General features: G+C 55.9%; 9 protein-coding genes across 9 annotated transcripts; 5 read left to right on the forward strand and 4 right to left on the reverse strand.

Annotated features, from left to right (window-relative positions):
• Nucleotides 1–1,192: 1,192 nt before the first annotated feature.
• On the forward strand, nucleotides 1,193–1,862 carry BGZ61DRAFT_307161 (uncharacterized protein; the record flags this gene model as incomplete). Its single annotated transcript, XM_046238753.1, has 2 exons — nucleotides 1,193–1,254; nucleotides 1,430–1,862. Coding segments are annotated over 2 exons (495 nt in total), but the record flags the coding sequence as incomplete, so codon positions are not given.
• A 148-nt stretch (nucleotides 1,863–2,010) lies between these two features.
• On the forward strand, nucleotides 2,011–2,756 carry BGZ61DRAFT_73410 (uncharacterized protein). Its single transcript, XM_046257025.1, has one exon. The coding sequence runs from the start codon at nucleotides 2,159–2,161 to the stop codon at nucleotides 2,663–2,665; it is 507 nt and encodes a 168-aa protein (XP_046100314.1). The 5' UTR covers nucleotides 2,011–2,158; the 3' UTR covers nucleotides 2,666–2,756.
• On the reverse strand, nucleotides 2,658–5,684 carry BGZ61DRAFT_496726 (uncharacterized protein; the record flags this gene model as incomplete). The annotated part of the gene is made up of 3 exons (XM_046251053.1): nucleotides 2,658–2,791; nucleotides 2,856–5,177; nucleotides 5,234–5,684. The coding sequence occupies 3 exons, from the start codon at nucleotides 5,682–5,684 to the stop codon at nucleotides 2,658–2,660; spliced, it is 2,907 nt and encodes a 968-aa protein (XP_046100315.1).
• A 4,718-nt stretch (nucleotides 5,685–10,402) lies between these two features.
• BGZ61DRAFT_360384 (uncharacterized protein) lies at nucleotides 10,403–10,877 on the forward strand (the record flags this gene model as incomplete). Its single annotated transcript, XM_046241169.1, has 3 exons — nucleotides 10,403–10,455; nucleotides 10,513–10,697; nucleotides 10,747–10,877. 3 exons carry the CDS (start codon nucleotides 10,403–10,405, stop codon nucleotides 10,875–10,877), a joined length of 369 nt encoding a protein of 122 aa, XP_046100316.1.
• An 841-nt stretch (nucleotides 10,878–11,718) lies between these two features.
• BGZ61DRAFT_360494 (NAC domain-containing protein) lies at nucleotides 11,719–12,400 on the forward strand (the record flags this gene model as incomplete). The annotated part of the gene is made up of 3 exons (XM_046241177.1): nucleotides 11,719–11,757; nucleotides 11,912–12,095; nucleotides 12,174–12,400. 3 exons carry the CDS (start codon nucleotides 11,719–11,721, stop codon nucleotides 12,398–12,400), a joined length of 450 nt encoding a protein of 149 aa, XP_046100317.1.
• Nucleotides 12,401–12,685: 285 nt separating this feature from the next.
• On the reverse strand, nucleotides 12,686–14,047 carry BGZ61DRAFT_360504 (adenosine deaminase/editase; the record flags this gene model as incomplete). The annotated part of the gene is made up of 3 exons (XM_046241178.1): nucleotides 12,686–13,521; nucleotides 13,563–13,831; nucleotides 13,884–14,047. The coding sequence occupies 3 exons, from the start codon at nucleotides 14,045–14,047 to the stop codon at nucleotides 12,686–12,688; spliced, it is 1,269 nt and encodes a 422-aa protein (XP_046100318.1).
• Nucleotides 14,048–14,345: 298 nt separating this feature from the next.
• On the forward strand, nucleotides 14,346–15,520 carry BGZ61DRAFT_457455 (ribosomal protein L24e-domain-containing protein). Its single transcript, XM_046246653.1, has 3 exons — nucleotides 14,346–14,493; nucleotides 14,632–14,775; nucleotides 14,876–15,520. The coding sequence occupies exons 1-3, from the start codon at nucleotides 14,443–14,445 to the stop codon at nucleotides 15,158–15,160; spliced, it is 480 nt and encodes a 159-aa protein (XP_046100319.1). The 5' UTR covers nucleotides 14,346–14,442; the 3' UTR covers nucleotides 15,161–15,520.
• A 100-nt stretch (nucleotides 15,521–15,620) lies between these two features.
• On the reverse strand, nucleotides 15,621–16,328 carry BGZ61DRAFT_360169 (Redoxin; the record flags this gene model as incomplete). The annotated part of the gene is made up of 3 exons (XM_046241144.1): nucleotides 15,621–15,797; nucleotides 15,880–16,082; nucleotides 16,196–16,328. The coding sequence occupies 3 exons, from the start codon at nucleotides 16,326–16,328 to the stop codon at nucleotides 15,621–15,623; spliced, it is 513 nt and encodes a 170-aa protein (XP_046100320.1).
• Nucleotides 16,329–17,863: 1,535 nt separating this feature from the next.
• On the reverse strand, nucleotides 17,864–19,182 carry BGZ61DRAFT_73641 (uncharacterized protein). Its single transcript, XM_046257027.1, has one exon. The coding sequence runs from the start codon at nucleotides 18,990–18,992 to the stop codon at nucleotides 18,252–18,254; it is 741 nt and encodes a 246-aa protein (XP_046100321.1). The 5' UTR covers nucleotides 18,993–19,182; the 3' UTR covers nucleotides 17,864–18,251.
• Nucleotides 19,183–20,514: the final 1,332 nt, after the last annotated feature.

A 20,514-nucleotide genomic window follows, 5' to 3' on the forward strand; every position in this document is an offset into this window, starting at 1 on the left:
TGATGCTTGAAAGCTCAACGGGGATTAAAGTGCCGTGAGGGAGGGAAAGACAACAGGATAGAATAGTCTGGGCTTTCGAGTCTCGGTGCAATTGTGGAATTGGGGAATGCCAGGTGACAGCCTCTGGCAGCCGAAGCCGAGAGAGTGTGTGTGTGTGCGTGAGATGTTGCGCGTGTGTCTCTGTCCGTAGGTGCGTTGATGTAGGTTCGACGTGTTGTTGTGGATGGGAGACGATGATGGCGATGGGAGGGATGCACGAGGCACGAGCACACACCGGGCAGGCGCCGGGGCAAGTGGCGCGCTGGGACGGAGCGGCCGGGAGATGCGGGAAGTGACCCCCGTGTTGGTACCTGCCTGAAGGTACGGAGTAGATAGGTATGGAGTAGGTACGGACGGAGTAGAGAGCCCCGGGGAGATTAATTTGTCTGAAGAAGATGATACGGAAACTGTAATTGGGAATTGAGACCGGGCGGCAGGATATAAAAAGGAATCAAAGGTAAGGCTGATCTATCTTCCAAACACCGGGCCGTAGCCGTGGTCGTAGCCGTAGCCATTGCCGCCCCCCGCCCCCCGCCCCCGCCGCCAAAGCATGCGCTTCACCGTCCCACGACGATCACAAATTGCTACACAGTAAGCCCGCAACACTACGATGGGATGGTGCCGATGACTCTGACTCGAGATGCCGGACGGCCGCGGTGGCGGTGTCGGGCGAACAGGGTCTCAGCGGCCACATGCCCACATGATCCATCATGGCTGCCACCCGTAGAGGGTCCCGTGCAGCACCCGTCAGCACTGTAAGGCGCTGCACCGCGCCGCCCAGAGCGCGCCCAGAGCCGCAGGCAGCCTGGCGAGGGACTCCCCCACTGCAGCCGCTGCGCTACAGAAGCACCATGACGTGCCGAGACCCCTGGACCCGTCTTCGTGGCCTTGTGCGGAGGTGCTGTGGCCTGTAGGTTCCAGGCGCAATTACATCAGCCAAGTTGATCGGCCAGTGAGTGAGTCTGATGGGAGGCATCCTGGCCACCTTGTATTTTCTCCAACCTCGTCCCCTCGGCCGTGAGCAGCTCTAATCTCCGCGACAACGCACTCGCAAGCAATGCATCTCCCTCCAGGGTTCCGAACCGGGCTGCGGCCGCTGCTCAGCAAGCCAATTCGCAGCCCGGTCGAAGCCCTGGCCCAGCCTCGTGGTGCTGTAGCTCGAGCCTTTCTCTCGACGTCAGAGCCGCGTCAGGCAAAGAACCAGATATACGCGCCGTAAGTCTCCACCACTTTATCTATCACCTGCCCATGCCCGCACAATCGTCCACCATCTGCCACCATCTCTATCTCTAGCGCTATATCTCAATCTCGCCCCATGCCGCATCGAATCCATGTACCGGTATACATTACCCCCACTCCCCGCCTCCTTGCTGAACCATCCACCTTCCAGTATCCGCAACCCCGACTCCTTCACCACCTACCTCTCCCTGTCCTCCTCCGCCCGCACTCCGCTCCTCACCTTCTGGACTGCCTCCTGGTGCTCCACATGTCGTGTTGTCTCCCCGATGCTTCGCTCCCTCATCGAGGCTGGCGTGGGTGAGGACGAGGGCGGCGTCGCCTTTGCCACGGTCGAGTTCGACTCCCCAGACATCATGTCCGGCAGCCCCAACCTCGCCCTCGACTACATGATCACCAGCATCCCCACCCTACTAAGCTTCGATGCCGGCGAGGTGCAGTCGGCGACCAAGATGGCCGACGCGAGGAAGATGGCCGATCGTGAGTTCCTCATCGAGTGGATCCGCAATGAGGCGAGGAGGCATGGCGGACGAGGCGGGGGCAGCGGCGGTGCTTCCTCTGTGTTTGGAGGCTTGTTTGGAAAATAATACTTGGTGGTATCAAAACAGCAAGCGTTGCTCCATCTTTTCAAGCCAATGTACCTCTTCCAGGTACGCAGTCGTGTACATATCTCTGTAAAACATGGGCATCCGGAGAGCCGCCAACAGATATACAAAAATGACGTTGCGACATGCACGGTCTGCCGTCATACGTCATCCGGCTTGACACTTGTAAGCAGAGGCTGCACAACAACACGACATTATGTGGCATGATAAGAACCGCGCCCATCACATCACTCTCCAATATCATCGCGTCTCGGCTTTTGATGGCCACCTACCAATAAATGCATTGCCGTATCACCGCCAGCTCCACCATCCCACTTGGTCGACTGTGCTCCCTTTTCCAACCAAGGAAAACTCCGTGTGCCGTGATCCCACTCTCCTCCACTAGCATGTCACACATGCCGAACACGACCTCTCAATCTGTAAACCTGCATTTATTGAGACTACAATCAACATCAACTCCCCGCCCAGGTCACACCACCCCAAACCAGTCAAACACCAACCAACCTCAACCAACAGGACCACCCTCGGCACATGAAGAGGGAGGCATAACCCAGTCAAAGTACACCACATCCAACGCCCTCATCCTATGCTCTTGTCCCATATCTTTTATTATCCCAACAGTCAAACACAGGGTGTCCTCTGGGGTTCCTGCCTCCATGGTTGCCATGGCTCTCGTCGTCATCCGTGGCTTCAACCTTGGTGCCCCTCGTCATCATTCATCCGCCGTCCCTGTCATTGGCGCAATCTGCGTCTCTCATCTGGGTATCGTGAGTGAATTCACATGATGGTGCAATCGCCTTCCTGCTGTCTCTCGATCTTGCTTCTCGAGATGCGTTCCCGCTGGCGCTGGCCACCCTTGCCAGCGCGCTTCAGATCTTCCAGTCGCTCACGAGCCTTGGGGAAGTCTTGGGCTAAGAAAGAGTATTAGCATTTTCATATTGTCCACAAGTTGCACGTCCAAAGCATTTTACTTACCGGCAGCTCGCCAGTACCAGCGCTTCGCGTCCTCCAAGTTCGCCGGAACACCGATGCCCACCTCGGTGAAGTAACCCATTGCATACTCGGCCTTTGCGAGACCTGCAACGGCTGCTTTACGAGCCCACAGGTACGCTTCCGTGTCGCTCTGACCCAGGACGCCCTCGCTACCTGTCAGATACCATCCACTCAGTGCCAGCTCGGCCTGGTGCTCCTCCTGTGTCGCCGCTCGCGAGTACCACATGATGGACTGCCGAGGATCGATCGGGCAACCCAGCAAGCCATACTCGAAAGAGCATCCTAACCGGTACTGCGAGAACTTGTAACCCAGATCCGCAGCCTGCATGAACAGGTCGTAGGCGTACGCCTCATCTCGGATAATCACGTCGTTGGGCTGCGCAGACTCGTACAACAAACCCAATTCGTGCAGTGCGTGCGGGTTCTCCGAGTTAGCCCGTTCCGATGCCCGCTTCAGCCAACCCACCGCCTCGCGAGGATTCTTAGGTTGACCAAGCAGTCCCTTGAGCAAGATCATACCCACTTTGTACATCGCAGGAGGGTCTCCCAATGTTGCCGCTCGCTTATACCACTGGATCGCTTTCAATGGGTCTCTACGAGTACCACCTCCTTCCTCATGACCAATCTCGCAGCAAACAGCCGTTCTGTATGCTGCCGCGGCATGTCCAAGCTTGGCCGCCGACTGATACATGGTAAAGGCCTCCTTGAAGTCAGGCTCATGCCCGAAGAGACCCCTACCGACGCTGTCGGCCATCAGGAACATGGCATCCTGGTTCTGTGCGTTGGAGAGCTTCTTCAGGATTTTCTGGCAGTCTATCAAGTATCGCTCACGCGCCCTCGGCCGCTGCTTAGGCTCAAGCCTGGGGACGAGGACGTCGGTGGCTTCAATAAGCTTCTTGGCCAGCCTCAAGGCAGATTCCTGATCCGCAGGGTTGGACTTGATAACCATTCTCAGATGCTCCAGCTCTTGCGGTGTTACCGGAGCTTCCGCCTTGACAGGCTCCTTGGAGACACTCGCCTGACGGGACGGCTGCTGCTGCTGGGGCGGTGGCTGTTGGCGTTGAGAGTGCTGCTGCTGAGGTGGTGGCTGCTGTGCCTGCGGATTCGGTGCCGAGACGCCGCCATAATTTCGGACTGGGGGCGGCTTTTCATTTAGATTAACAATCGAGTTGGCCATCAGGCCCGGCCGCACCGGCGTCGGGTGCGAGGGTAGGATATCTGGATTCCGGTTTTGCTGCAGACCTGGCCTCATTGGTGCTGGGTTGTTCGGTAACCCGCCAGGTCGACCTCCAGGAGGCGCACTCGGGCCACTTGGAGGCAATTGATCCTGCATTCCAGGTCCAGGATAGCCCTGGTCGTAACCTTGCTGATAGGCATTCATAGCATTCATGGGGGGAAGAGGGGGGACGGACGGCGCGTCGCCGACCATCTCAAAGACAGCTGCTTGCGGTTGGAGATCAGGCTGTGATTTGGCGTGGTAGAGTTGCGCCGTTTGGTGGGCTCCCACTTGTTGTTGGTGCTCATGACTGGGACGCATCGTCTGCTCGAAGGATCCTCGTGCCCCTTGGGATGGTATCGCGTCGAAATCTGGAAGACTGGTTCGCTCCTGTTGTCGATTCGAGCCGTAGGCTGGGTTGTTGTTTTGCTGATTATTGAAATAGGGGTCATAAACATCATTATAAGAGGCTGCCGGCGGCTTTCGGTATCCTCCGTGCGCTTCGTCATACTCGCCAATGTACTGGCTTGCCGGAGGTCCCTGAGGCTCAGTTGGGTACATGCGCTGTGGGGGAGGTCGATGTCCACCAGCCGTTGAAGGTCGTTGAGGAGGCATGCCCCGACCAGCAGGGGGCCCATTGACTGGCATCGTACCCGTCCGTTGCAGCGGCTGCATTTGGCTTCTTGAGCTGTTGTCTTCCACGGGCATCGTCATACTTCGTCCAGGTGGTCCGAACCCGTTTCTTGGAGGTCCTTGCCCACCGGGGCTATATCCATCGTCGTAGTCTCCATAACCACCCGGAGCCCCGTAGCCTGGGTCTTGTCCGGGAGGGGGTCCACGTCTCTGATCAGGATTGCCCTGAGCAGGGTAACCTCTTGGAGGCCCTCGTCCTCCATTCATCGCGGTCCGCTGGCTGTCGGAATTGGTTCTTCCTGGCGGCATCGGTTTCTGATTCAGGTCCATATTAGCCATCTGATCAGCCATTTGTTCGTCTGACTGTCTGATTTGTCCCGGGAACGGCGGATAGTTCCCGCCAAACCCACCACCTCGAGGGCTAATTGGAGTGTTGTTCATCGGTGGTTGGCGGCCTATAAGTCGCTGTGAATAACGAAATCCAAAGTAGAGGGGCCAGTCAGATACTCACCTGTTGGGTCCGAATGCGCTCCATACGGGCCGGGGCGCATCCCACCTCGACCTTGGCCACTGTTAGACATGCCTCTCACAGGTCCTTGGGCACCCGGAGTGTGACTTCGAGGCGGAGGAGCGCGGGCCCGGTGCGGATCGGCCGTCTGTGGACGATGAATCGGTCCTCCACGCCCTCCGGGCATCGGCCGTCCACCGGGCCCTGGGCCTTGTGCGTATGGATCTTGGGGTGGAGGAGGGCCTCGCGCATAGTTGGGGTCCTGGTATTGTCCTTGCCCTCCGTAATCCTGACCGTAGCCTCCGTTGTAATTATCATAGCCATTTCCGTTCTGATAGTCGTCGTACTGCTGTGGCGGCGCTGCGTTGCCATACTGTCGTGGGGCAGATCTCTGGGGTGATGGGCCACCATACTGGCGCTGCTGGCCACCATAGCCTCCGTCGTAGGTTGCCATGACTGCGACTCCAACAAGATCGCAGAGCGCAGTCAAAGGTTGATTTTGGCTTTCGGCCGCTCGTCGTCAAATAGTTTGGGCGTCGACGCGGAAACCTAGGGGGATGGGCGGTCCTGGAGCCAGGTCCCGCGGGGGGAGGGATGTTGGTAGGCGCAAACTGCGGGTAGGGCTAGCTGCGCTACAGTCGCATTGCCGCAGCTCTGCTGCAGTCAGGGCCACAACGTTTCGGAAGCGGAATGATCGGCGGGTCGCGGTCGGAGTGTTGTTACTGCAAGAGAGTGAAGCGGTCGGCAGTCGAAGATCGCCAGGCAACGGAAGAGTAGGAACCGAGAAGTCAAAGTTGGGGGCGTGCCCCCTTGCGATTTACGAGTTGCGTGGCCAGCGCGGTGAGGGTTTGCGACAACGCGATGGCTGGTGACAAGGCGACAGCGACGAGCAAACCAGTCAGTGGCTGGTAGGTGAGGAGCACGCGGTCGCACAGGGAAGAGGTATGTATAAAGGGCGGCGGACGTGGCAATAAAAGAAATGAAGAAGAACAATAGGATCAAATTAACAGCACGAGCAACAGGGAGAGCTCAAATCGGGTCGCTCGGTGGCTCGGTCGGTGGTGGGCCAACGCTATGCGCTGGACGAGGGGGACAGTGACGAGGGACACTGAACACTGCGAGGGACACGCTAGGTAGACACTGGACACTGCGCGGGACCGGTTCCAGCCAGGTTGAAAGGGAGATGCGGAGGGGAATTCCCTTTATGTTGGGCGTCTCCGAGCTCCGAGGCGAAGAAAGGATGGAATTGGATCGAGTCAAGGTCCCCCGGTGTAGGTCCCCCCAGTGTGTGAGTCTGCCCTCCCCCGCCCGGCTAGTGGGCATCGACGATGTGTGGCGTGCTGTAGGGGCCTACAGCAGAGGGGTTCCAGTGAGGGGCGGGCTTCTTTAGGCCAGGTACCTGCCCCGTCCAGCAATGTCCCAGTGCCGGTCAGGTAGCCCGGCCCACTGTAGAAATGCGGTCTTTGATGGTGTCTTGCCTTAAGCTAACGCACTAAACCTCCAAGGCCAGCCCCCAGAAGTCATTAGAAGCCCAGGCCCTAGGGAGGCTTGGAGAGCCCTGGAAGTACCTACCTTAGCGAGCCGCAGAGCCCTGCAGGTTCTGGGGTGGCTCGACCACCAGGGGGCCGCCTCACCCCTCCACTCTGCGGCCTTGTGATCTTGATCAGGGCTTCCATGATCCGTCCATCCATCCCCCGCGGTCACGACATTGAGAGGGCAGCACTGAGTCAGGCTACCAGTACAGCCACACTGGAATAGCTACTGGATCCCTAAGGGCAAAAAATAACTGTATGAAGAAGCATGTGAAATGGCATAATCTAACTGGAGGCGCCACTACTGGACTGCCCTCTCTGTCCCTTCGGCGGCATGAACACAACACCTACGACACCATGTGCCTCGGTCTCGCATCCTTAAAAAGCCACCAAAAGCGCAGCTGATGCCTGTCGGTGCAGGTCAACGCTGGTCGTCCCTGGCCCCATTCCAGCGGCCCCAATCGCAGGGCGTTACGCCGCTGCCGGCTTGGCCCCATCCCTAGACGCCAATATGCAAAAGACCATGGCTCGACTGGGCGGGTCTTCGCCGTTAAGACGTTAATAACCCACCAAGGAAGCGACTGTCATGGAGACTGTTGCAGGGGGTAGACGCGACACAATACGCCGGTACGCTGCTGGCTCTCGCCCGCCACACCATCCCAGCGGCTGCGAGCTTACCTTACTCTATATTTTTGGTACGGAGGTAGGTACCCGCAGAGAGCCGTGACAGCGCATTGCTATACCTCCAGGATGCATCAGGATGCATCGGGATGGCATTCTGCCGGACAGCTGTTTGGTTTTGTTTTGCCCCCCCCCCCCCCAACATCAATGCGCATGCGCAGGCCATGCGCTGGAGCATGTTGGAGCCGGCTGTGCCAGACAAAGCATTGCCGTGTATCACAATGGCCCTCGACCTAGATTGGTGGGCTTGATTGGCCACTCGCCTCGTTGTCGTCTCGTCTTCTCCTACCGTCGACGCTCAGGGATGAAAATGCGAAACACGGGCCTCCCCAAGTTCTCACTGAAGGGATCCAAGGGGGAGCCGCACCCAGTGTCGAAACGAAACAGCGGCCAGCCCAAGATCCTGCCGTTCATTGGGCGCGGGGGGGACGAGACGGACGAGACGAGCGATACGTACGCTCTCCGTCCCTGAATCAACCCTTAACAAGGGCCTTGCCTCGCTTTCTTCATGCCACAAGATCATCTCGTGGGTACAGCCAAGAACTACGGATCGACGGGGGACGGGTTCTTCGGCCGTCCCTGGCGCGAACTACTCAAGGAAGAAAACTTTCAGACACGCCAACTCGCATTTATTGGATGCTTTGCCAGAGACACTGATAATGCAACCCTGGTGAACTGGCCTCTATTGGCCTGCCATGCTGTTGAGGCTGAGGCCGAGGAGGCCTCAGCACCCGCACCTGACCGGGGATGTAACAACCCCAAAGAAAAGTCCCCAAAGAAAGTAAAGAAAATGACAGGTTGGGGTTTATCATTGATGGGGCAATGACATCAATCGCCGCCTGTGCGGGCTCAGCAGACCTTACGCCTGACCGAGGAAAATCATCTCGCTGGACATGGATGATGGCCTTCTGAGACGCCATACGCCGAACGGGCCAAGTTGCTGGCCTCAAGCGTCGATCGTATCGACCAGTCAGAGGCTGTGCAGCGGCTGATTTGGGAAGATGAGCGTTTTGCCACAGCAAGCTCAAGAAGGCCCGACCCAACATTCAATGCTGTCATGTCCAGTCCATTGAAATGGGGCTGACGCCAAGCTGTGCTGCCATCCTTCGGCGCTTGAGTGTGTTTGATGAGTCGTCTGGTCTGGGCACGGCACGTTACAGCCGCCGTTTGTGAGTGTGCATGTCAGACCAAAGTTGCATTGCGCTGCACGAGTACTTCGTACCTGCAGCTGAATTGTGTGAGGAATGGCTACCACTGCATTAAGGCGTCCATTCATTGGTTCGAGGTCACATCGTACCTTTAAGATTAAATGGCCTGCGTTGCTTTGAACGCCAACTCATAGTCGCTGCGCCAACCCACATTTTCGCGGCTTTCTACGACGTAGCAGCTGTTTCGAATAGAGACAGGCGAAGTACGCTATTGCGGCTGACATCAACGATATGGGAATTTCCGGACGATTGGTCAAGTTCACCATTCCTTGCCAATATTCGCAATATTCTATGATTCAACCGCAGTGTTGCGCTGTCCAGTCTGCCAATGTGCGATTGGTTTAGCGCTCTACCAGTGCGGGCGCCCGAAAGGATTCCACTGCATCCAACCGAGTGGATTTCTTGCGTCGCATATTGGAAAGCCTCGTCATGATTACTTTGTCAAGTTCGTGAATAGGTGCATATCCTTCCTCTGTATCTTGGGAGTGCACTTTCAACCCAAATGCCTCGCTCGTTAATCATTCGGGAAGTCTATCGCCTTCGACTTGCATCACAACTGGGGCTAGCTCAATTGCCGGTTTTACTGATGCTGGTATGCACTATAGAAGTGATTTGATTGACTTCGTTGCGTGTTTAGAATTACATGCAATGCCGCATACACTACTCAATCTCGATCCTACATGGTAGGAACTGGCTCTGTGACTTTGTTTTCCTTGATCGCATAATTACTTCTCCTCACCTTCTGGTGAACCCCGATTTATTAATTCGCGTTCAATTGTTTTGAGCGAACCTCCAAATAACAAATCCATGGTAATATCAAGACCTGATCCAACCAAATTATGGTACTATTAAAAATTAATGTGCGTGTATTTGATATCAGAGGAGGGCAAAGACGGGTTTAGACAGAATAAAATATTGGTGAATGTCAAGCATAGGTTGTCAGAACTAACCGTTCGTCACATGGGGCTGGGCTAGGGATGTTTTCTTACCATGGGTGAGCTTATTGAGATGTAAGATTATAACTCATTGCGCTTACTTGACTCCCCGCGTAAATTTTTTATTTTTTAGAATCTTGGTGGGCATCCTTCGAAAGAAATGCAGACAGAGCCTCGCTAGGCAATACGTTCATGATGAGTCGGTAGAGACCATCACTCATTTAGAGTATATTTGAAGGGGATGTGTTCGGATTTTTAAAATAATCTCGTCGACACCATAATAACACTGTCGCTAGAATTATTCTTTTGGGGGAGGGGAGGGGAGGGGGGAGCCAGTTGGATTTTACTTGAAGTTCGCAACGGCATAGGTGATGGTCCAGAGAACTGTTGGCTGATTATGTTCTTAAGACTTATCTGAGAGCACGAGCTCATGGGGCATCTCAGTGATGTAACTCAATTTCATGAAGCCCAAATGATAATTTACAATGCTGCCATGTCCATCGGGTTAAATCACACAAAACGTCGTGTGAATGTGCCGTTTGTTCAAGACCCTCATGTGCTCTAGGGTGACCGTCATGGAAGTGACTTACAGCGGACGCGCCCTCCATGGCTCGCAGCGGTCCGGGGCCCGGAATAAGCTTACTGCCGTCACCGCCTTCCTAATTTGCATTAGCCACCAATGAAATTCTGCCCAATCCATGACGGATATCGAATCGCGAAAATCGTCATTGGAAGAGATCGTGGAGAGCCAACAAACGAGTTCTGCCCCGGGGATCTCATCAATACGGAATTCCACAAGGTTTCCAATCCACGAATATGGCAGCAAAGAAGCCCACGAATTGGTGGCTGTGGACTAAGTGCCTCCTCGGGTGAGTAACTGCCATACCGGACTCAATGGGAATTGGGAGGCTGACTTCTGAATGCAGTGGCGCTGCTGTCGCAGTCGGCGGACCGGCATTCACCATGTGGCTGACCCCAACTGAGGAGGAATTGCGATCGAAGTACAATCCGGAGCTCCGAAAGAAGAGCTTGGAGAACGTGGAGGAGAAGCAGCAGGAGTTTGACGATTTCGTGATGAAATTGAAAGAATACTCCAAGTCGGACAAGCCGAGTGCGTAACCCGGACTCCAGCAAGAGACGCAAATGCTAACGCCCCATAGTCTGGATTGTTGTTAAGGAAGAAGAGGAGCGAAGGCGGAAGGCCGAGCTCGCGGCTGTCAAAGCATCGAAGAAGGAGACGAACGCTCGACGAGAGGAGATGCGACGTGAGGCTGGCCTGGAAGCCAAATGAGGACCCTTATTGTATACGCGCATTTGAGATGCTTGTAAGAGTATTCGGGCTCTGCTGTCGGGAGTGCAGCATGTACAAATACCACGGTGGCATAGGGGAGGATTATGTCTTGAGAGGGCAGGACATGCATTTGGAGTTATTCGGAGGCAATTGCAAGGTATTTAATGAACGTCTCTCGACTCGAATCAACATGAACTATAGGAGCGAGATCATGCCCAGAGTTTGGCTCAGGCAGTTCACTGTGACGCTTGAGAGGGCTGTAGTGTCGAAGGGTAAAACATGGCGAGGTGTATGCGGAGTGCATTAGGGCTCGCCGGCCAACTGCATTCGGGAGGTGCTTGCGACGACTGAAGGGAGCCCTGTATCGAGGAGGATGAATCTATAAAGCCACGAACATGATGTAATTTCCCCAGGGTCCGCCTGCGCACGACTCAAGAGAGAGCAATGCTATTGCCCGTCGCAGAGTGGCGGCATAGCGTGGGGATCTGCCGGCTCTGGTCGGTGCGTCTCTACCCCACGACGCTGGAACCACCCATGGCGCAAGGGTGGTGGCGCCCGCTGCCCCCTCGGCGAAATGGTAGTTCCACAGGCGAAAACTCTTGGCACGCACAAAATCTACTCCAATCCATCACCACTGCCCGAAGCCGACGGCGACAACAGCTCACTATCCACGCCTACATCACCGGTACGTCGCCCACCCTGCGCCCACGCGCTTCCTCCAGCCCGTCAACCTCGCGCCCTCGATTTTCCCCGTCCGAATCCGCGCCAGCTAACGAGCACTTTCGCAGTTTCAACGAGTCTCGGATTCCCCGCACCCGAACCCTCAACCCTACAGCACATCATGTCGGACGTTCAGGAGCGCCTCAAGAAGCTCGGCCTCGTTAGCTCGGGAGCCCGAATTGGTACGTCAATTTTTCTACGGATTTTCAACCTTGCGCAAGGCCGTCCTGTTACTAACTGGGAGATATAGGGTATGTCCACCTCTTATTGCGAAGCCAAGTGCCGCGACCTCCGATCACCGCAGCTAACCAGAGTCCCAATACAGTGGAAAGGGTACCCCCCGCCGCAAGGTCAAGCGTGCTCCTGCCCGCTCCGGCGCCGACGACAAGAAGCTCCAGCAGACCCTGAAGAAGCTGAACACCCAGCCCATCCAGGCCATTGAGGAGGTCAACATGTTCAAGTCGGACGGCAACGTTATCCACTTCGCTGCCCCCAAGGGTTAGTCATCTACCGTCGTGTGCCGCGATGAGGGGTTCTTGGTGTTTTCCCATGCTAACTTGTCCTCCCCCACCACAGTTCACGCTGCTGTCCCCTCCAACACCTTCGCCATCTACGGGAACGGCGAGGACAAGGAGCTCACCGAGCTCGTCCCCGGTATCCTTAACCAGCTTGGTCCCGACTCCCTGGCCTCGCTCCGCAAGCTCGCCGAGAGCTACCAGAACATGCAGAAGGAGAAGGGCGAGGATGAGGATGACATCCCCGATCTTGTTGAGGGCGAGAACTTCGAGAGCAAGGTCGAGTAAATGTGCTCTGCACCATCCAGGGCGGCAGGGCGGTGAAAACGTAGGTCTTGTTCGGCTCCAAGAGGCTGTCTAGTTCCTATAGGCGGAGTTATTCCCCGGAATCTGAGAGGAAGGTCGTTCTCATGATTCCCAAGGTTTCCAATGGTGAACTGGGATTGGTACACAAATGGTCACGGCCGGCGATAATTTCGTGGTGAAACAGCGACTTTATTCGGGCTGGCTGCGGTTGATTGATCTGTACAAAAATACGACTTACATCGAGAGAAATACCAATCTCTAATGATGTCAATGATTGTCACGCTCTTCTATCCTAAAGTCTGAGCCTCCATCATTTCTGACCCACCCAGTCAACGCCGTCTGTCGAACGTCGTCCTTGACTCGTCTTCTATCCTCCAGCAACGGGCCCTTTTTGATATCCCGATAAGTACCGGACCTAAGATACTCAGCCGTGCCAGGGTCTTGCTGACCGAGGCTGTCGGCAAGGTCTCTTGCCGCTTCCCACATGCCTCTCCTCGACATTCGACTCGCCCCCTGTGGGTTGAATGCCTTTTTGCCTTGAACGACGCCGCCTATGATGGACTCCTCAACGCCCGATTGTGACCACGCTGCGGCCAGATTACTTGTAGCAACCTTCTCCGAGCGGGCCTGTATTGCTCTTTTTGAGTACTCGAACTCCAAGTCTGTGGTTTCGGTAACGAATTCTTTGAAGGAGTATCCCCCGGGCCATCGCCGTCCCACCATGGGCTTCATTCGGCCCTCTGCCGAGAAGGCACGGCGACACGCGGTCGGCCAGTACTGCGATTCGGGCAGAATGAGACTGTGGATGTATGCATTTGCGGGATCAATGAAGAGGGATGTTAGCGACGATAGGAGTGAGGTGCATTGCTTGAGGGCGATCTTGTCGGAGCAAGACTTGGAAACTGTGACCGGTGCATCTGGTCGGCCGGGTTTCCGGCGGACAATGCCGAGTTTGGAGAAGTGTCCTCGCCCTAAAAGTGAGGCTTTGGGCGTCGATTCGGGGTCTGATTCGGGGTCTGGTGTGCCAGACACTGGGGCTTCCCATGGAGAGTCGTCTTCCTGGAGAGCCATTGTGAGCTCCATACTGGCATCACCACCTGAACCTTGTTAGTTGTGATTTGGAATCCCTGTCCGCATTCTATACACCTACATGGGGCTTCAGAACAGTACATGTGAAGCTTCACATCGTCTCTGATTTCGAACGGCTTTACATGCACGCCATTTTGACTAGATGGGACTATTTCTGTCCTTCGCACGATATCGGACTCTACCCCATCCCTAAGGAGGCTGCCGCACTCGTCCAGCAGGAACCGATTGAAGGTGCGAATGGCCAGGATTTCAGCATGCCAATCATGTATCCCTATACCATTTGATTCTGATATTTTGGACTCCGGCAGACATTTCATCCCGGTTCTATGCGTTTTTAGAATGAGATTTACAGTATGAAGAATTATAGATAGCTTACGCCAAAGCCAAACAGGTCAGTGTCCCATTCTTTTCCGCAACAATGCCGCTCAAGGGCACCCAGTCGTGGAGGCCATTAGTGCGAACCCTCGGTTTCCTTTTCGATGGGAGGTTTTGGAACTGTTGTAAGACCGCTCGGGCGATGAGGTTTGGACGGGAAGTCATCTAGTCATGCTTCACAACCCCTCCAAGTGAGTGATTTGTCGACGGCAATTATGGGCACTCGAACCAGCCAGTCGGGGATAATCAAGATATCGACCCAACGCACCATGCATAATGCAGAGCTCCTTGTAAGTGGGCGAGCGAGCCTCAGATGGACGGGAAGCGAGAGGAGCCGACAATTCTCCGAAGTGGTGGTGGACAGAGTCAGGGCGTCAAGTGAGAACCCACGTGATTTGACCCGGTGGACTTTTAGCGCATCGCCTGCCCTAGCCGATTAGTCAGTGGCACACAGCTGCAATTCGAGAAATTGACCGTATCACGACCCTCATCTTTTGCCATCGCCAATCCACGGTCCACCACACAACAGCTTGTCGCCTTAACAGCACCCCAGCGACAAGATGCGAACCTACGAAGACTCCTTCTCCGGCGCGAGAATTTACCCTGGCAAGGTGCGCTCTATTCCTCTTCCCATGTCCTGCGATCCGGTCGAACAGCGAAGTTGTGGCGCGGCGACGTCGGTCGCAGATGGACATTGGGGTTTGGTTGAATATTATCACGACGGAGGCTAACGGGTCATGTAATTGTAGGGTAAGCTCTACGTCCGTGGCGACAGCAAGATCTTCCGATTCCAGAACGGCAAGTCGGAGTCGCTCTTCCTGCAACGAAAGAACCCCCGTCGCATCTCTTGGACCGTCCTCTACCGCCGCCAGCACCGCAAGGGTATCTCTGAGGTACGAATCAACCACACAATGCCGCGCTCCGAGGGCCCTGCGCCGGGCCCCGAGCCGGTAACCTGATTATCGCAAAGGAGCAGGACTGACAAGCGAACAGGAGGTTGCCAAGAAGCGAACCCGCCGAACCGTCAAGGCCCAGCGAGGCATTGTCGGTGCCTCTCTCGATGTGATCAAGGAGAAGCGCAACATCCGCCCCGAGGCTCGCTCCGCTGCCCGCGCTGCTGCCATCAAGGACAGCAAGGACCAGAAGCAGGCCGCCGCTGCCGCCAAGAAGGCCGAGAAGGCCAAGCTCGCCGCTTCCTCCGCCAAGGGCCAGGGCCGACAAGTCAGCAAGCAGGGTGCCAAGGGTGCCGCCCCCAAGGTTAAGCCCACGAGCCGTTAAGATGGGACCTGAGGGGAAAATGGGAGAGTGGAGTCCGTGGTTCTTGTGTCTTTCTCCGGCCGGTTCTTCTACAATCTCGGGTGCATGGGATGCCATAGGGTGCATTGATAGTTGAGCAAATGCCATATCGGTGCAATGGTCAAGATGAATCTCTTCTTACGTGCAGTGACGAAAGACACGTCCCGTGTGCTCGTTCCGGTGTACTGGTGTACTGGCGTAGCTATCACTTAGTGGCGGGTTAGGTATTGTGCTCTCAACGTCAAAACTTGATATCAGGGTATGTTCGTATTATCATCATGCACGCATCAACAAGCCAACGCCTAGCATAAACACATGCATGTGGGGGAATGAAGACAAAATGCGTATGCAATGCTCCTTCGAGGGAGTTGTTCTTCATTTCATCAAGTTCTATCATCTATCATTCGTCTAAGTCTAATTTATTTTGAGACTTGTGCTGCATTTACAGCTGAGCCAGGACACCCAGGGCGCCGGAGGTCTCGATGCTCTGGGGGTGCTCGTCAACGGAGGCGTAGGTGACCTTGCCGTTGTCGATGATGATGGCGAAGCGGCCAGTTCGCTCCTCGAAGTTCCAGCCGATGCTGCGGGAGAACTTGGCATCCTTGTCGGACATGAAGAGCTGTTGTCCCACGTTAGTGCAGTTCGCAATATGGCCCTGTTTTATACGGTGGGCGAGTAGATAAGGTGGGGAGGGCACTCACGATGGAGTCATCGGTGACACCGTTGGCCTTGGCCCAGCCGGACATGACGAAAGCGTCGTTGAAAGCAACGACGATAACCAGGTCAACACCCTTGGCCTTGAGCTTGTCGATGTGCTCGGTGTAGGAGGGGATGTGGGAGCCAGAGCAGGTGGGGGTGAAAGCACCGGGGATGGAGACGAGAACGACCTTCTTGGTCTTGAACTCTGTTCAATGGGAGCAGGACATGTTAGCAGTTGTTCGTTTGATCGGAGATGCCATTCGAGGCGGGTTGGTCTGCAGGAGAGCAGGAGAGGCAGTGTAGAGGGGATTCACGTACCGTTGCTGGCAGCAAAGGCAATGGGGGTGCCGCACTGAGAGAACTGAGAGATCTCGGGGGTGGGAGGGATGTAGCTGAAGAAGACGCCCTCGGGGAAGTCGTCGCCAGCCTTGAGAGTACCAGTGAGAGTCATCTTGGATGTGGTTTGTGGTGGTGTTTTGGGAGGGTGTTGTGGAATGGAGCTGTTGAAGTCGGTGACGGAGAAAAGATTCGATATGCTTGAGGTAGGTAGGCGGGAACGAGGGGCAGATCAATGCGCGTTACTGATTTCTTTATAATTGTGCCCGCCACAACCGCCCCTCCCCTGGCACCTGCCCTGGCCGTTGGCGAGCCCCGTCGGAGAGCAATCGGAGACGGCGGAGAGAAGTCCATGGAACAATTGGCCGCATTGGCGCAAGAAGGGGAGCTGATGAGGTCAGTCCAGGATGGTGGATGGTGGATGGTGGGGTGTTGGCCGGAGCGCGAAACGAGAGGCGACTCGGCCCAAGTGGAACCGGGACGGGTTATTTTTGCTCGTGCTGGAGGAGAGCGGGCACCTTGATAGACCTTGATAGCCCTTGATAGGCGGCGCGGGCACCGGCTGCGAGGCTCGGAGGGGACAGTTGCAAAAGGGCAGGTGGCGCCGGAAGGGGACCGGCGACTGCTGACAGATCCGAACCAGGGGGAATATTCGCGTTGTACCTACTTAGTGCATGCGAGAAGGCGTGCACGTTGGACGGCTGGGCTGCCTGTTTCGTGGGTGGGGAGCGCGCCGGCGGTGGGTTGAAGCGGGCGGCTCCTCGTGCAGCTTCGCACCTTGTTCTCCAAATGGGACATTCACGGCCTTCGGCGGTCGGTTGCTCACGGAGGAGGCTCGGGCGCAGAGTCGGCGCCGAGGAGGGGGAGGCGCCGTGCCAGGCCCGATTTAGGAGGTATTTGTCATCTTTGCAGCATCTGATTAGATTATCGCCGGCTGACCACCGTTGCCGTACCGTGCGGACGCAGTTAGACGCGCCGAGAGTCAGATCAGCTGTCACGGAAGTCCATGATCCGCCTGGTTGTTGGGGTTGGGGTGCGCGGCAAGTGGCGGAGGATGTCAATTTTTTTGCGTGGCATGGAACGGCATGGAATGGGATATCGGGTCGGTTCCGATGAGGTATCCAGTAAACATCTGCCGTCCCTCTCGGGAGGGCATGCTATACCCAAAAAATTGTTATCTCTGTACTTTGAGATTCCAATTGTTCGCATGGCCCAGCCCAGGAAATGCCCGCCGACTACGGAACACGAACGAATTGTCTAAGTGCGGCGAAGCATAGAGTTTCTTGGCAGGTACTGATCGACTTACAGTGCACAATCACTACAGCAGGCATGTGAGAGTCGAACCACTTGGTTCTGTGATTCTCCGTGCCGAATCTAACAAATCAATCCTATCAAGAGGAATTTCTCCATTGGGAAAAACACCGCATTGGTAGATCCAGTCTGCGTCACCGCCGAGTACGTCGTGGCCATATCAGGGCCACGCAAGTTGTGAGAGGGCATGAAGTGGGGAATCCGGAGTGGGGGATGAGGGGTCAAACTGATAAGAGAGCACTTGGAGACAACAGATAAAAAACCCGACGGTCCCCCGAACTCGATGTCGTTGAGGGCCGGTCCTTTTCAGTGTGAGTCTGCGGCCGGTTCCGAGCTGCTCTGACTTGAGTCCGTGTGCGCAGCTGCACCACCATGCCGTCGGGACTTGTCAGCGGTACTTGGGTGGCACTGACCGCAACAGCAACCTGGCCACCGGCATTTGGACCGCAACAGGGGGAGCTCATGCGCATCTCCCTTTTGGGAGGGATTGCTGCCAGGAGCAGGGAACGAGGCTGTCCCGGCTGTGATTGGGCATGGTAGAAGCGTGCCTGACCCGTGTGCCTGATCCATCCCCAATCTGTGCCAACACGCCCGAGATAAGTTGAAAGGGTGACGGCGTTGCTTTTTAAGTAGCGTCACTAGCAGAATTCGTGTGTTTTGTGCTCACTGGGACGTCTCCCACTTCCTCAGAAAGGTCAAAGGTTCCGTTCTATGTATCTCATCGGTTCTAGTGCACTTCTGAGCACAGAAGCCTGCTACCAGGTGAGACCTCAAGTGCGCTTGGATCCGAGAGTGCAGCCGCTTCAGGGACTAGAAACAGGTGAACCAGTCCAACGTTGCATCGATCCGAAAAATACCCTTTTCTGCCGAGTCGAAATTGCCCATGCCATTTCATTGTTTGTATGCATTTGGACCCAAACACCATCCTCGCTGCCAAGACCTGGGCAAATCTCGGTGTAGCCCACCTCTCAGCTCGTCGTCGTGGCACTCCTCCACAAAAGCAACTCCTCGTCATCATTGCAGGGCAGATGCCGGAAACAAGGAGAGTGCAGCGCACTAATAGGGCTCGGTGAGCAATCAGAAATGCCACTCCGTTCTTAGGGCTTCCTCCAGCCCGCCACAAGTCCAGGAACGGTGTTTTTCCCACGAGCCCTCCCTTGGATGGTCTAGTTCGTCTATCTCCCATCGCCCATCGTCTCCATTCCCTCCACACTAAGCCCGGGCTGCCACCCTCCAAGACAAGGACACAGCCATCACCAACAGGCCCTTGTGCATCAAACCGGTCTAAAAGCAAATTGCATTCCGAGACATTTGTCATTGGCGGCATTGTCACATTTTGTGGTGTGGGGGAGACGAGGACCCTCCTGGCGGGCTGACGCAGTGGGGGTGATCGAGTCTCGATGCAGGCCTCCAAATGAGAGATGTGGGTGTCGATCGGTGAGAACCCTGGTCCAGCTGATTGGGCCATCGTTGCCGAGCTAATCGGTGTTATTGGCAAACCGGCACTTTTAAGTTGACCTCGGCGGCGCTGGGACTTCTGCCGTCTTTGCTGCGTTGGGGCTGGCGTTAGGCGTGTCTTGTACACACGTCAACTTCACGTCAATTCATGCCTGTGCATAAGGGGTTTCTTAGTCTGAGACTGAGACGGGTCTACTAATTCGGTATGTGCCGCGTGAGCATGCTAGACAAGAGTAACCCGCCATGTCTGCCCTGATTGAAAATGATCGGCGTCTCAAACCGTCCCACGAGGCAAAGACACCACGCCGGCAACCGCCTTGGGCATGCTCTCGGGCCTACGAAGGCGTTGCACGTTGCGAACTCTGACGATCACGGCGATCACCTGGTCCGATGCCATGGGAAGTAGTACAGATCGACGTGGACTGCAGATTCATGTGCAACGCTGCGCGCGCTGCTGAAGACGGGATGCAGCAGGGTGCAAGGAACAGGGAATGTCGTATTTCGTCTGTTGTTCAACGACGCCCAGCCTTATTTGGAACCTCCTACTGGTGCCGGATGTCGTAATTCCGTAACGCGTCCCGACTTTGGGGTTGAGCTTGATGCACTCTGGTCACACAGCCATTGGGTTAGCCGTCACCTGAATGCCAGACATGCATTGCTAGCACACACTCGCACAGCACAACAGAGCGCACTATGTACGCACACGGCGGTGATGTCGTAACTTAACTAGCAGGGGTCTGACATCCATTGTGCTCAGACACCGAGGACTCGAGGACTCGAGGTCTCGACGGTTGACAGCATGGGAATTGGAGACATCGTACACGAGCCCGGTCCCACGCCGCCTTCGCATTGTTTGTGGCATCTACTCCGTATCTAGGGAGCAGTCAGTCTCTCATCCTGAAGCTAAACTCCACCCACGGCAGAGGCTGGGTTTGGTTTTCGCTCTCCGTGCCGCAAGGGAGCCGTCTGGCATTGAGATGAGGGTGTCAGCTGAACGCCATCATTTCATTTTGCAAGCTGGGAGCTCAACTGGGCTTAATGGGCTGGACTGGTCTGGGCTGGCCTACCAATTTGCGTCGTTGAGTGGTTGCGCAAAAGCCACGCCAGCGACAGACTTCGCGCCGCCCACCATCCGTCCGTCTCTTGCACACCCAGTCGCGGCCCCCTCCTGTGACCAGTCACCGGAAGGCATTCGGATGAAGCACAGGCGGCCACTAGGATCTAAGCGAAAGAAAAGCCCGGGTCGCCACTTTTCCTGATCTTAGTCGAGGCCGTCACTGGCTGGCGATCCCGTCGCGCCCGATCGGCCGGATTTGACTGCCCCAGACCAACGATCGGGCAGGGCCAGGTTTAGCTTGAACAAAGCTCCTTGATTGCCCGCCTGGTGCAGTTTGCTTTTGAGCCCCTGTCACCGTGCATAATACGACGGGCCAAGTCATGGTGCAGACGGGCGGATGGGCGGACGGGGAGACGGGCAGATGGCGAACGGCATCCCTCAAAGGGAACATGCCTGCGGAGGGAGGCATGCAGTG

This window comes from Ilyonectria robusta, assembly GCF_021365365.1.
Source record: "Ilyonectria robusta strain PMI_751 chromosome Unknown BGZ61scaffold_19, whole genome shotgun sequence".
NCBI lineage: Eukaryota > Fungi > Ascomycota > Sordariomycetes > Hypocreales > Nectriaceae > Ilyonectria > Ilyonectria robusta.

Coding starts and splice junctions, on each gene's coding strand:
- BGZ61DRAFT_457455 (XM_046246653.1), top strand. CDS start 14,443: ATGCGAACCTACGAAGACTCCTTCTCCGGCGCGAGAATTTACCCTGGC. Junction 14,494..14,631: donor CGAGAATTTACCCTGGCAAG/GTGCGCTCTATT, acceptor ATGTAATTGTAG/GGTAAGCTCTACGTCCGTGG. Junction 14,776..14,875: donor ACCGCAAGGGTATCTCTGAG/GTACGAATCAAC, acceptor ACAAGCGAACAG/GAGGTTGCCAAGAAGCGAAC.
- BGZ61DRAFT_73641 (XM_046257027.1), bottom strand. CDS start 18,992: ATGGCCCAATCAGCTGGACCAGGGTTCTCACCGATCGACACCCACATC.
- BGZ61DRAFT_73410 (XM_046257025.1), top strand. CDS start 2,159: ATGCATTGCCGTATCACCGCCAGCTCCACCATCCCACTTGGTCGACTG.